At 44.4% G+C, this 14,561-nt stretch overlaps 4 protein-coding genes across 4 annotated transcripts; 2 read left to right on the top strand and 2 right to left on the bottom strand.

Annotated features, from left to right (window-relative positions):
* Positions 1-266: 266 nt before the first annotated feature.
* LOC119547291 (magnesium transporter NIPA2) lies at positions 267-2,352 on the top strand. The gene is made up of 2 exons (XM_037854078.1): positions 267-649; positions 1,266-2,352. Exons 1-2 carry the CDS (start codon positions 349-351, stop codon positions 2,120-2,122), a joined length of 1,158 nt encoding a protein of 385 aa, XP_037710006.1. The 5' UTR covers positions 267-348; the 3' UTR covers positions 2,123-2,352.
* On the bottom strand, positions 2,351-3,488 carry LOC119547293. The gene has a single exon (XM_037854081.1). It carries the CDS (start codon positions 3,346-3,348, stop codon positions 2,605-2,607), a length of 744 nt encoding a protein of 247 aa, XP_037710009.1. The 5' UTR covers positions 3,349-3,488; the 3' UTR covers positions 2,351-2,604.
* Positions 3,489-3,511: 23 nt separating this feature from the next.
* Positions 3,512-4,540, top strand: LOC119547292 (protein D3). Its single transcript, XM_037854079.1, has one exon. It carries the CDS (start codon positions 3,607-3,609, stop codon positions 4,378-4,380), a length of 774 nt encoding a protein of 257 aa, XP_037710007.1. The 5' UTR covers positions 3,512-3,606; the 3' UTR covers positions 4,381-4,540.
* Positions 4,541-4,822: 282 nt separating this feature from the next.
* On the bottom strand, positions 4,823-8,300 carry LOC119547646 (uncharacterized transmembrane protein DDB_G0289901). The gene is made up of 3 exons (XM_037854587.1): positions 6,423-8,300; positions 5,386-6,236; positions 4,823-5,324 (listed from the first exon to the last, which is right to left on the bottom strand). Exons 1-3 carry the CDS (start codon positions 8,146-8,148, stop codon positions 5,268-5,270), a joined length of 2,634 nt encoding a protein of 877 aa, XP_037710515.1. The 5' UTR covers positions 8,149-8,300; the 3' UTR covers positions 4,823-5,267.
* Between the last annotated feature and the right edge of the window lie 6,261 nt (positions 8,301-14,561).

The raw sequence follows: 14,561 nt of genomic DNA, 5'->3' as shown, positions 1-14,561 counted from the left end.
TTTTTTGAATAGTTTCAGACTTTGAAAACATACACTTAAAAACCCAAAAAAGTGGACCATGGTTAGTCTTTTTATCAATTTTCTGTCTCAAAACTAAGTTAATCATCTTTAGATACTTTTTAAAATGCCTAGAAATAAACAAATTGTCTTACACCTTAGAATACACTAAGATAGCTGAATTGGGCAAGAATTTACTGAGCTCAATTGGCATCACTGCCAGTGTTGGTGAATTCGGTATTTTCCCGCTGCCCAAATGCAGCCACTCCCGCGATTCATTGTTGGCCTGTGACTCAGACTTCGAAGTGCGAAAAGGTGGACAGCAGGAGCGGATCACAGAGCGGATTAGCCATGAACAGCGACGGCGAAGCCTCATCACTGCAGATGCCCCAGATGACGGTTGGGGGCATCCTCCCGGGGGAAGCCAACCAATCGCCGGGCCCCGCCCCCCTTTCAGTGGCGGAGGCGGTGTCCAACACGGACTTCTACATCGGCGTAGGCCTGGCCATCTCCTCCTGCTTCTTCATCGGCTCCAGCTTCATCATCAAGAAGAAGGCCCTCATCCGGCTGAGCAGATACGGCGAGGTTCGAGCTTCAGCCGGAGGATTCGGATACCTAAGGGAGTGGATCTGGTGGGCGGGTCTTCTAACGAGTGAGTGGAAAACAAGAAAAAGAACTTGGTTCGGGGAATACCCTTGCAGTGTGATAACTTTAAAGGCCCTTATATGATCCAGTTTATTCTTTAATTTATCTCGATGAACTGAAGCCTACGAATACGAAATCAATTGTTTTTTATACTTACAAAGTCAGAAGTATCAATCATTTACCCATTTCTTGATCTTGATCGTGTTACGACGAAAGTCGCTCGAAGTTTAAAATAGTTATTCAAACCAGATTGTGAAATATACCCCTTCAGCTGTTCCAAAATTCCGCTCCTGCTATGTGTCATTAAATTATCTCCGAAGTACGAAAAATAATCTGATTAAGACGGATCGTTTTTAGAACTTAAGAGATATGCATATAGAAGTCCGATTATAGTAGTTCCCATTTGTTTACGGCGCACAGCAAAAAAAAGGATATTTGTAAACATTCAATGATCTTTAAAAAACGTAGATGTATATAAACATATGAATTTGTTTAATCTATGTGTAGGATCGAAGAGGTTTTTTAAACATTCTCCCAAAACTTAAATACCGCCTGCAAGGGTATGTTGTCACACAAACAAAACCCCTTATCTAACTGACTCACTGTTTCTGTTTTCTTTACAGTGGGTGTGGGAGAAGCGGCCAACTTTGCGGCCTATGCCTTCGCCCCCGCTTCTTTGGTAACCCCATTGGGTGCCCTTAGTGTGATCATCTCCGCCGTGATGGCCTCCAGATTCCTTAACGAGAAGCTGAACCTGCTAGGGAAGATAGGCTGCTTCCTGTGCATACTGGGATCCACGATCATTGTGATTCACTCCCCCAAGGAGAAGGAGGTCGAGGATCTGCAGCTTCTATTTGACATGCTACTGGACCCTGTGTTCATCCTATATGTGATTTGCATTATTGGATCCACGGTGTTCGTGGCCTGCTTTATTGCCCCGCGCCACGGACACACCAATGTGGTGGTTTATATATTTTTGTGTTCCGGGATTGGATCCCTGACTGTGATGTCCTGCAAGGCTTTGGGTCTGGCCATCCGGCAGACCCTGAATAATGGAGGAAATGTATTCCTCACCTGGATGCCCTGGTTCCTGATCCTGGTCACGGTCACGTTCATAGCCATCCAGATGAACTACCTGAACAAGGCGTTGGATATATTCAATACAAGTATAGTGACACCAGTTTACTATGTGATGTTCACCACCCTGGTGATAGCCGCATCTGCCATTTTGTTTAAGGAGTTCACGCACATGCGGTTCGACGATATCCTAGGCGATGTTTGCGGCTTCCTTATCGTAATCACAGCTGTCTTTCTGCTCAACGCCTTCAGGGATATTGACATCTCGCTGAATGATGTGAGGGGTCTGATGCGACCGAAAATGCAGCGGGTGTCCCAGTTCGACGAGGAAGTGCTGGTCACCAGCAACACAAAGGAACGACGCCTGTCCTACGGATCGGGCGACATGTTCCGAAAGGCCTGACACAAGCAACGCTACCAGGTTTAGTTGCATCCCCTGCAGCGCACGGCTTGAAAACAGGGGGTTTACTCCGCAGACGAAGCATTGGTCCAAATATCTGTGCATATCACTTGCATTCACACATCCCATCCCCATCTATTGTTCCTTCGACCTTGTTATCCAACATTCGCTAGCATAAGGACTTAGGTTTAGGTTGAAAATATATTAAAAACGATTTACTTAAACAAGAAAAACTTTCAAGTGACATTTTATTTTAAAAACTGTTTTCATAGAAAATTCTCGTTTTCTTTATAAAAATGTAGGCAAAAAATAACTATAATTAGTTTTTTGGAGAGTCAGTACTAGGGATCATGCAAGTTCATTAGAATTTTCTTTGAATTGCTTTGATCCATTATTTGTGTTTGATATTTCAATGCATACTCGAAATACCTAAAATAGTTTAATGTCATAAACCTGTATAAAAGCTAAGTAAACCATGTTTGTTTTTACTGGTTAGCTTCGTATTGCTGGCGACGTCTTTCTTTTTGAGAGGATCGCTGGTTCCTCCTCTTTCCCTTGCCTTTGTCCAAGGCAACTGGGGCCGCCTTGATATAACTATATAAAGTATCCCTGTTTACCTCCTTGTTCTTTTTCTCCGGTGTTTTGCCTTTTGGGGAATTTCCAGGTCCGTATAGCAAGATGCAGTTGCTCAGACTTTCGGCTGTGTGAAAAGAATCATCCGCTGAATCCTTGGACTCGTTGTTCGCTGACGGAAGATCCTTAGGCTTACGCGTTTTACGTATCGTAAAGAATTCGGGGTCCATGTTGAGGGGTAATCGCCAACTTTCGTCTTGCATCGTGATCTGCGGAAGAGCGGGTAGTAAGTCCTGACCCATAGACTGCATCCCAAAGTTGCGCATCATGGCCAACGCCTCCATCTCCGCCGTTGTAGTGTCCTCCCAATCCTCCATAGTGGCGTGCTCGCCCAGCGGCTTCGTGCCCGCTATTTTCTGGATCTTCTCCATCATTTGGAGGCAGTCGCGGATTTCCCGTCCTTTTCCGCCCGACGATCCATACCCATGCAAATCTCCCCGGTCCGCAAGATGTTCGCCAATACTCTTGGGCACTGGCACTCTTGAGAGCTCCAGTTTCTTCTTCTCCTCGTAGGCGATCTGCCCCTGGATCAGGTTAAATCCAGGCTCCATGCTCACTAGGTCGAGCTCGAATTGCGTCTTGGGAACCCAGGCCATGACTTGCAAGTTTTCAATTGGTTTCAAAAATTTCGGAATTGTAATATTGCCTATTTTAGTCGAGTCGTAATTTACTCGAGTAGCCCTTTCAATAAATTTCCAAGAACTACCCAAATTTAAAAAATGTAACTTTTCTATCGATAGCGATAACCAAAACAGGGCGCTTCCAGGTGAATTGCAGAGTTACCGATTGACCATCGGCAAACAAAAATAAACAGTTATTTAATTAATCTGATTGGGTTAGTTTAAGCAATAAAGATGAGCTTAGTGCGCTTCAGAGTGTTGCGTAATCTAAATCGCAGTACCCTAGCTGGGATTTGGAAAGATTTGCCCCGAGCAACCACTGTGAATGGCAATTCTTCAGCTGTCAACTTTCCGGCCGCCATTAGAACGCTGAAAACCCTTAACAACGGACACCGACTTCTAACCAAAGAACCACTCTCTGCATTTACCCCATCTCAACGGCTGTATTCCTGTGAAAATCTTGGTAAAACCATGGAGGAGAACTGCGTTGTCCCGGACGTGATTGCCAAGGCCCCGGCGCAGACCGCCGTGGTGGAATATCCCTGCGACATTGTGGTGAAGCCGGGTCAGGTCCTGACCCCCACCCAGGTGAAGGATGAGCCGTGCGTCAAGTGGGAGGCCGATGCCAACAAGCTCTACACGCTCTGCATGACCGATCCGGATGCCCCAAGTCGCAAGGATCCCAAGTTCCGAGAGTGGCACCACTGGCTGGTGGGTAACATTCCCGGCGGCGATGTCGCCAAGGGCGAGGTCCTGTCCGCCTACGTGGGATCGGGTCCTCCTCCGGACACCGGACTCCATCGCTACGTATTCCTCATCTACGAGCAGAAGTGCAAGCTCACCTTCGACGAGAAGAGGCTGCCCAACAACAGCGGAGATGGACGCGGGGGCTTCAAGATCGCCGATTTCGCCAAGAAGTACGATCTGGGCGATCCCATTGCCGGAAATCTTTACCAGGCTGAGTACGATGACTATGTGCCCATACTCTACAAGCAGCTGGGTGCCTAATTGCCATACCATATATCTACATCATGCTTATATAAGGCCAGTTGGAATTGGATTCATATTTTGCAAATCTATTGTAACCTAAAGCCTGAACAAAAGACATTATCGAACACTTTGTAAAACATTGTTGCTGGCAATAAAATTTTTAAAACGATCGACTGCATTAGCGGCTTTATTTATTTTACCAAATCACTAGGCTTTGCCTTAAATCCCGAGAACCGATATGTTTACCCGATGGTATGATATTACTGCGGAATTTTAAACATGCATTACTTCGCGTTGCATTACTATATAGTATTCATTTAAATTGCTGTATATAAATAGTTTGATGACAATCAAGGCCCTAAGTTGGCCAAAAATATTCTGTGGACTATTGAAGAAGGTATAAATGGTTCACTCGCAGAGTTCGAGAATATTTTTGTAATTCCTATACAAGAAAATCCAGTTTGGGCCGGGTATTTATTCTTTATTAATTCCAATTACAAGCTACTTCTATATAATTCAAATTTTTCTAGTGTCATATACAATTTTAAGAACTCGAGGTTAAATCTTACCAAAAATTAGTACACAGTGTTGTTTTGGAGATACTTGACGTAGTTACTATTGACTTCCTAGTAGGAAGAAAATGTCTGATCAATATTATTTTGTTTCCCCTAGAGCGCAAGATGCACGCATCCGGGTTAGTTCTTTATTTGCTTAAGCATTCTGGTCTAATTACAGAATACTTTACATAGTCAGGATGATACTTTATAATGTGTGCAATAAATGTTTTTAGTACAACTAGGTTCTCGTATATATAGTCCATAAAATAATCCTGAAGAAGATCCTACTTTCCGTTAGGGTATAGGATTTGAGTAGGTTTGGATGTTAAGAAGAGAAAGGTCGTGTGCCTAATCCACAGTCGGAAAGATACTGCGGTGTTCTTTCCATTCGGTTTCACTGATTGCCTGTTAGAAAAACATACACAATAAGTGAAAATGTAGGGAACGTAATATTATCCTAACTCACCACTAGTTCGTCGAAGGCCTGCTTGGCCAGCCAGTGGAAGCAAGGACTCTTCCACTCGCGGGCGATGGCCTGCTGATCCTTGACGTCCTCCTCGGCGGTGGACTTGGAATTGGTGATGGCCTTATACTTGGCCCACAGGTAAACCATGCTGCGCATCTTAAATACCCAGAGATCGTTGGGTACGCCACGAATGATGTCCTGAATCTCCACCATGTTCAGCTCCGTAAGGTTATCCAAGAAGGTGCGGTTCATCATCGTGAATATAGTCTTCAGAGTGTCGTACGGCACATCCGCGTTCTTCTCTAGTCCGAAGTGAGCCGACTTAATGATAGCGTAAACCACCTGCTCTGTAGTAAGCTTGGGCAGATTGGGCAGGAAGCAATGCTCCAGATTGAGGTTGCCGCACTCCAAAAGCTGCTGCTCGATCTCCTCGCCTACGTTCTTGTAGTCCTTCCACCAGTTGCCCCAGTCCTTGTACTTCTTCGACTCGTGCAGCGGGGCCCACTCGGACCTTATTCGCTTCCTATTGCGCTTTGCGATCTTGCGAGCCGACTTGGCATCATCGGCCACCGACTCGTCCTCCGAATCCTCATTGAGCACCACTGCCGCCTCCAAGAAGTCCTCCTCTGTGGCGTCCTGGTTTGTACTGTAATTGAAGATTTGTTCGAAGAAGGACAAGGCATAAGACTCTGCCTCCGGTTGGGGAAGCTTCTTCGGCTGGTCGTTGAGATACGGGATTTTAAATCCGCCCATCAGGAATCCGCGCTTGCGGGCCACGCGTCGCCACTTTTTCACCGACTTGGAGGCAGCCTCAGTTTCCAGCGGTGGAGCGGGAGCAACGCGCTTCTGGCCTGCAATATATATAACACGTATTAATGATTTTAGACATTCTGAGCAGTTCAAACTCATTAATTGTTTTCAATGAGTTGTGCACAACCGGGATGTGTAAGACCTACATATCTATGGACTATTGGAGATGTTTGTTTAAGCAAATGATTCATGAAACCGAATGCAGGGTTTAAGTTGTACAAACTTACCGGCTTGGACAGGAAATCCTGGAGCATTTGGAGGCCTATTGGCCACTCCGGCTGGTTTGCCTGCCTGTGGGACACCTTTCACTATCTGCTGGCCACTCTTAACTGGCACAGGCCCCGATTTCTGAGCCTGTGGGCCAGTTTTCACTGCCTGCGGCCCTGTCTTGGCTACCTGTGGTCCGCTCCTTACAGCACCGGCTCCACTCCTTGCCGCCTGTCCAGCCACTGGTGGCTTCTTGTTGGCTACTACTGCCGTATTCGGCTTGGGAGCTAAATTGTTGACCTTATACTGACTGGGTGCCGCATTGGGTGGTTTTTTCTGCACTCCAACGGCATTGCCAGGACGCGGATTGCCAGGCCTGTTTGCCTGGTTGTTCCTGTTGTTGGGCACGTTGGTCCTGCCTGCTGCGTTGACGATTGCAGCAGCCGCCCTGGGATTGTTGCGCAAGTTCTGCACCGCTTTGACAGCGGGCTGGGGTCCGGATTTTCGAATAGACCCGCCATTATTCAAGTTCACTTTCTGCAATTGATTGCGCTTTGAGTTGAAGGCACGCTGGCTGGCTTCCCAACCAGAGCTATTGGCTCCTCCTCCTCCTCCTCCACCTCCGCTGTTCGACTGATAGCCAGAGCTCTGGAACGAAGAGGATTGCGACTGCGAGTTGTTCCAGTTGTTGCGAGAGTCGTTAAAGGTGCGACTGATGTTGTTGCTGAAGCCACCTCCGGAGTTGTTGCTGGGGAAGTTGCCACCAGAATTTGGGTTGAAGCCGCCTCCGGGGTTGTTGTTGGTGATATTGCCACCAGTATTTGGGTTGAAGCCTTGGCCTCCAGGTCCTCCGACTCCTGGCCTGCGATTATATATGTTTCCTATGTCATCGTTGTTACCAAAGTTTCCAGAATTGGACGGAAAATTGCCCTGGTTTCCACTGCGTGCGTAGGAATCATTGAAACCAGATCCCTGGTCATTGAAGTTGGGACCTCTTCCTTGAAAATTGTCATTGTTGAAGTTCCCAGAGTTGCGTTGATTAATTCCTCCGAAGGAAGGTCCATTGTTTCCTACATAGGAAGGACCTCCACTGCCTCCAAAAGCAGGACCATTGTTTCCATCAAAAGAGGGTCCATTATTGCCGCCAAAAGAAGGCCCGTCGTTGGGACCAAAGTTACTGAAAGAACCCTGATTTCTTGGCTCGCCGTTGAAGTATCCATCTCCGCTTCCCTGCGACTGCGGACCACGGTAATTGATCTCCGGATTGCGGTCCGAGTTGAAATTAGCGGAGATTCCGGGGATGCGGTTCTGCGGTGCCTCCAGATCCAACAAACGCGCTAGGTGGCCTACATTGGAAGGGCCTCTGTTCATTTGACCAAAGTTGGACGACGGACCACCCCGGAAGTTGTCCTGAATATCATCGCCGGAGTTGCCGCCGAAGCGCTGATTGTTTGGATTAAAACCGGACCGTTCGTCTGCGGGGCGCGGGTAGTTGTTGTTGCCGCCACTGCTGTTGTTGTAGCCACCGCGGTTGAAGTTTCCGCCATCCGAAGCCGTGTTCCGGTTGCCGCCATAGCCACCGCCACCGGGGTTCCCACCTCCTCCGCCATAGTTGCCGCCACCGCCGAAGTTTGAGGAATACATCCCACCTCCGCCTCCACCACCACCGCCTCCTCCGCCGGAGTTCCCCACTCCACGCCGCTGGCCAATGCCGTAAGCGTCGTTCTTCAGTTGGCGGTAGTCCATCCCGACTTGTGCTGATACGGAGTTACCTTGTCGCTGGGCCTTGTTATTTATCAACTTAACACGCTTCTCGACGCTTTTTTCAACTTAATTAATGCGGCCTAAAAAATGCTTTCCTTTCCCCAATTTTTTTCAGTCAACCAGGGTTGCAACACAAGCCGGCTACACAAAATGGTAATAGGTCCGATATATGAAGCTGGTAGTTTTTCGTTTGAAAAAATACTGACATCATTGAAAAATACCGTTACCAAATTTATTCATTTAACATTTTATTTATGTAATATAAACTGTAAATACAGCTTATTTTTATTATTTTATATTGAGCTTCCTATTGGTTCAAATTAAATTTTTAACACATTACAATTAAAGCTTTGTTTACACTATGGTGGAGTTATGGGTTTCGCGCATTTATTACATAGGGTTTTCACAGGGAAGTATTAAGTATTTTTTCGGTATTTGTTGGTATGTCTTATTTTTTGCCTTTTGTCAACGACTAATCATTAGACAATCGACATAGACTAAAAAAATGACACGAATATAAAAATACTTTGCATAAGTTTTATTTTTAATTTTCAGTATTTCAACAAAGTGTTTGCACCAAGGCATTAAACCAGAACCGGAACTGGTACCGTTAGCTAAAATAAACCCACTCAATATCGAAAACCAAAACCGGTACCATAACAGAAATACACATTTTTTATGGTCCCCAATACCGGTACGGCTTAGTTATTTTTTGTTATTGTTGAATGAATAACTAAAAAATTTAAAAAAATATTTAACAATTATCAAAGTTATATTTACTCAGATCGATTCTTTCAAAGCTCACGCGCATTGCATGTAGCATGGTCTTACTGTCAAGCAGCTGGGTTTGCTTTCTTGACGACTTAAAAATGACAAATCAGCTGGTGCATAAAGAAATAAATATACACGGAAGTTTAAACTTTGTTTATATATACTAGAAGCGTTTCCCCATAAAGTATATACATATATTCTTCATCAGGATCACTAGCCGAGTCGATCTAGCCAAGTCCGACTACCTGTATGAACGCTGAGATCTCGGAAACTATAAGAGCTAGAATGTTGAGACTTGGCACGCAGAATATTGGGCTTCCTACGCGTTCTTATTATCAATACCCATCTGCATGCCAAAAATGATTGAAATCGGAATAGTCATTCAAAAGTTATAACCACATAATAATCAATATTTTGAAATTCAATCAAGATTGCACACCACATGCAGCAAATAAACTGTTTTCACTGATACGCCACCAAGTCGCTATAGGATAATTGGTGCTGTAAGCCAAGTGGCGGTATAGAAGAAAAAGATAGGTGGCACTATAGACTAGGTGTGTTAGTGCGAAAGCACAGTTGCTTTAAGCATATCTCCATCGCTCTCGCTCTCCCTTAAGCTGAGTAACGGGTGTGTAATAGTCGAGGCCATCGACTATAGCGTTTTATCTTGATTTATTGCTGTCCAGCTCTGATTCGCAATATGAGAAAATGGCTGTAATGGACCCTTTTTTTATCCTTCCTGCAGAAGCCAGCGCGTCCTCCAACTCCACATTAGCTGCCAAGTATCTGGTGGTGGTCGAGTCCTGCGATTCCCTAATGGAGAGCTCGTCGGAGATCGCATTACTGGTGGTTCCGCTAAAGAGTGCTATTGCGTTTAAATGCTTTTAACCAGAACGTCGGGCAGGATGTCCATGTAGGAAGCGAAGTCTCACTCGTCTTCCTCCTTCCCAATGGGCTTCTTGATTTGATTATCTTCAGCACTTCCACTATTCTGCGGATGTGCCCTGAATCTTGTGGGTCAAGACCCACAATAATGGGCAACTTGGATAAGGCTTGGATTAGAAGTACTTTTTCACCTGCGCTGTGCCTGCCTTTTAATTTTAATTTTTCGTTTCAACGCCGTTTCTGCACGAACACACCGAAAGTTAAAATTTTTATTCTCTGCGCGGCTAACGCCATTCATTGAAATTCGCTTGCGAAATCTGGTATTTTTTCAGGTCTTTTCTTAAGCCTAGTACTCAGATCGGCTAAGAGTTTCACTAGTCGAAAAATCTTATTCTTTGTAGTGTGACCGAAGTTTTCAAAGTTCACCCGCAATGCATGTAGCATGGTCTTACTGTTAAGCGGCTGGGCTTGTTGCCTAACGGAAATCAAATCAATTGGAGAAATTTAAAAAGAAGGAGTCTGGTGGTTCACAAAGAAAGTAAAATAAAAATAAATGGAATGTTCAATGAATGTTTTTATTTATGTAAATTTGTAGTTTAAAGCTTCCTTAACGTCCCACGAATGCTTCGCCATCTTTCCCGCGCCACCGCAGTCCAGCTCCGAGTCCCAATGGGCATGTTGGACCTTGAGGAAGTGGGAGCCGGATTGGGAACGGGGTTGATCCGCTGATGCTGCAGGAAGTCGCCCAGCATCCTGGCCATGGCTTCTCCAACTGTTCCCATCGGGCGCCCTATTTTCGTCCTCCCTATAGAAGCCACCGCGTCCTCCAGCTCCGCCTAAGCTGCCAAGTAGCTGGTGGTTATGGTGTGCGGAGTCCTAATGGAGAGGACTTCGGAGATCATGTTACTGGTGGTTTTGCTAAAAAGATCCTTCTATTAGTGCAACGCAACCAAATTATTTTGGCCAGATCTTACTTTCTTTGCGAGGACACGCTCGGCAGGATGTCCATGTAGAGAGCGAAGTCCCACTCGGCATGTTCCTTCCCACTGGGATCCTCTAGAGGATCTCCTCCAGCACGTCAACTATTCTGCGGATTTGCCCCTGTTGTGGTATTGCTTCCTGTCGGTGAAGTCCCACAATAATGGGCAACAGCTTGGACTAGGCGTCCTTTTTCATCTGCACTTACCTCCTTTAACCGTTTTTTGGGTTTTTCTTCCATTTAAACTTTTTAAATTCCCCGCCGCTTCTGCACGAACACCGCCAAAGATTAAATTTCTTATTCTTTGGGCTGCGGCTAACGGCGTTCATCGAAAATTCACTCCCAAAATCTGGAACTTTTTCTGGTATTTCCTTAGCTCATCTGAGTACCGCGCTGAAAAACAGACCCGACGAAAACCTTTAGCCGCCTGTTTGCCTCTCGCTCACTCCTATGATTAGCTCGCGGTTTTCGTCGATGTGAGTACTAGGCTTTAGTGCATCTAAGTACCGCGCTGAAAAACAGACTCGACGAAAAACGTTAGCCGCCTATTTGCCTCTTGCTCACTCCTATGGCTAGCTCGCGGTTTTCGTCGATGTGAGTACTAGGCTTTAAGAAATACACGTGCTAGAAAGGGAAAGGAAACAGTCGCTTAGCGACTCGCTTCAGCGAAAAATGGGACCGCATACGCAAATAGATTCAGTATTCCAATGTTTCTAATCGGTATTTTTACGAGTTTAGGTGATTTTTGTACCTAGCATTTCTGGATTTTTTCGAGAAGGAAATGCATTTGGCCTGGAAACTGTTGTTGGTAAAGAAACAAAGAGCCTTTCGACGGCTCGGAACTCAGCAATTGATCCCAGCAGCTTATATCCTTCTTGCCAAAACCTGACATCTATTGCTCCAAAACGTACATTATTAATCTAAAGAAAAGGACAAGGAGCATGCACCTAAAAAAATTGTTGGTCAAAACGGTTCTAAGTTGTAACAAGGAAGAACGCTATAGTCGAGTACCTCGACTATCAGATACCCGTTACTCAGCTAAAGGGACCAACGGAAAATGGAGATATGCAAGCAGCAAAGCTAGATTGAAATGCGCCACCTACCGGCGGTATACAGATTTAAGCGTTGTGGGCGTTAAAGTGGGCGTGGCAAACTTTTTTGGGTCAATCGATAGGTATTGATAAGAAAAATACATTTCAGTTAAAATTTTTTATCTAGCATGAAAATTGTAGGAGCCTCAGTTTTGGGCGGTTCGTGGGCGTTAGAGTGCCACGCCCACATTGCTAAAACAAACTTGCGCTGCGTAAGAAGCTCAGGAATCTGCACGCCAAATCTTAATAGCCTAGCTATTATAGTTTCCGAGATCTCAGTGTTCATCCGGGCGGACGGACGGACATGGCTAGATCGACTCGGCTAGTAATCCTGATCAAGAATATATGTACTTTTGGGGTCGGAAACGCTTCCTTCTGCCTGTTACATACTTTCTGACGAATCTAGTATACCCTTTTACTCTATGAGTAACGGGTATAAATACTGTCGTGGCGTTAGTTGAATTGGCTAGTGGAATATTTTAGGTAAAATGTTTTATTTTTCGACGTCGTTATGTATCATGAGCGTTCAGCAGAACAAACTTGATCACTGATTACTGATCCATCCATTGTGGTATTTTTCTAAATTATTTCAACAGAATTGTTCGGCTCTTTTATTAGAGGCTTAGAAAGAGACAAATATATATAGCAATTATTGGGATTTGGCTTGGTCACTCATTTGAACTTGGACTTCAAACTTTCTCTTCTCAGGCGCCGAGGCTGCTCGTCCAGTACGCTGAAGGCTACGCACAGTGGTCCAGCCCGTAGGCCAAAAATAAAAAAACCAAAGTCCAAATTTTGACTTTAAATTTACAAATTCTTATTTATAATTGGTCTAGCTATTTGAATTTATTCATCTTTTTGTTTTGCTCTGTCTGTCCGCTTCAAGAATAGCATCGATAGAGATAGCATGATATTCATTGTGTATTGCAGCGTAAGCAACGTGCAAGGGAAGCTCTCCGCAAAAAATTTGTTAAACATATTTAAAACAAGAAAGAACGCTATAGTCGAGTGCCTCGACTATCAGATACCCGTTACTCAGCTAAAGGGACCAAAAAGGGAAATGGAGATAAGCAAGCAGCAAAGCAAGACTCAAATGCGCCACCTACCGGCGGTAGACGGATTTAAGCGTTATGGGCGTTAGGGTGGGCGTGGCAAATTTTTTTTTGGGTCAATCGATAGGTATTGACGAGACCAATACAGTTCAGTTAAAGTTTTGTTTCTAGCATGAAAATTGTGGGCGCCACAGGCTTGGGCGGTTTGTGGGCGTTAGAGTGGGCGTGGCATATTCGCGTGACAAAATTGCGCTGCGTACAAAGCTACGGAATCTAAATCTGAAATCCCGATTCTCTATCTTTGATAGTTTCCGAGATATCCACGTTCATATTTATAAAGTGGGCGTGGCAATCTTTATTTTGGTCAATCGATAGGTATTGATAGGAACAATACATTTCAGTTAAAATTTTTATTCTAACATCAAAACTGTAGGAGCCACAGTTTTGGGCGGTTTGTGGGCGTAAAAGTGGGCGTGGCACTCTACTGAAACAAACTTGCGCTGCGTAAAAAGCTCAGGAATCTACACGCCAAATCTCAATAGCCTAGCTCTCATAGTTTCCGAGATCTCAGCGTTCATCCGGACAGACGGTCAGACGGACAGACGGACATGGCTAGATCGACTCGGCTAGTGATCCTGATCAAGAATATATATACTTTATGGGGTCGGAAACGCTTCCTTCTGCCTGTTACATACTTTCAGACGAATTTAGTATACCCTTTTACTCTACGAGTAACGGGTATAACAAGTGTTTGTGCCATGGAAGTGATTAATATTTTAAAGAAAGGTATTAACTTTCTTTTTACAATAAAAAGTATATGTAGTATTTGTTGTGTTTTGTGTAAATCATTGTTGTATTTAGTAAATAATTGTGAACGTTCTTAGTTTGTCTTTTCTGTGTTTGGTTAGAGTTTTAGTTGTGATGGCACTCTTTGGCATTCACAAATCTTTTTGTATAATATTCTTAAGCATTTTAAGAATATAAGAAAGTTTAGTTCAAGTGCCGTAAGGTGCCGTGCGGCTTGCAAAATACAAAAAGGTAACCTAACCTCAATTTGAAAAAAAGCAATGCAAACCAAAATCCAAGCTTCTTAAATCAGCTATTGATTTACTGGACGAAACTATGTAAAATATGATTTTTTTTAAACATTCATTTGTCGAATTGTTACTACACATATATGTAAATATTAAAGGGTAAGCATATAAATTTAAAAAATTGATTTATTTTATGTTCGTTTTTGTTAATTACATTTATAATATCTGTCATTATTATTTACCACACTTATTTTACCACAGAAGGTCCCTCTTTATCGTCGTTTTTTTGTTTTGTCAAAATACTTATGCCGACCACTGTATATTCTTGATCTATCCATGTCCGTCTGCCCGCCTGTCTATCCGTCCGGATGAACGCTGAGATTTGGAGGGCAGATTCCTGAGCTTCTTATGCAGCTCAAGTTTGTTTCAGCAGGGTGCCACGCCCACCCTATCGCCCACAAACCACCACAGCATGTGGCGCCCACAATTTTCATGATAGAAAAAAATGTTAACTGAAATGTATTAGTCTCGTCAATACCTATCGATTGACCCAAAGTTTGCCACGCCCACTCTAACGCCCATA

The sequence above is a fragment of the Drosophila subpulchrella genome, chromosome 2L (genome assembly GCF_014743375.2).
Source record: "Drosophila subpulchrella strain 33 F10 #4 breed RU33 chromosome 2L, RU_Dsub_v1.1 Primary Assembly, whole genome shotgun sequence".
Taxonomy (NCBI): domain Eukaryota; kingdom Metazoa; phylum Arthropoda; class Insecta; order Diptera; family Drosophilidae; genus Drosophila; species Drosophila subpulchrella.
Note: the sequence above shows the minus strand (reverse complement) of the source record. Positions and strands in the feature narration are given on the sequence as shown.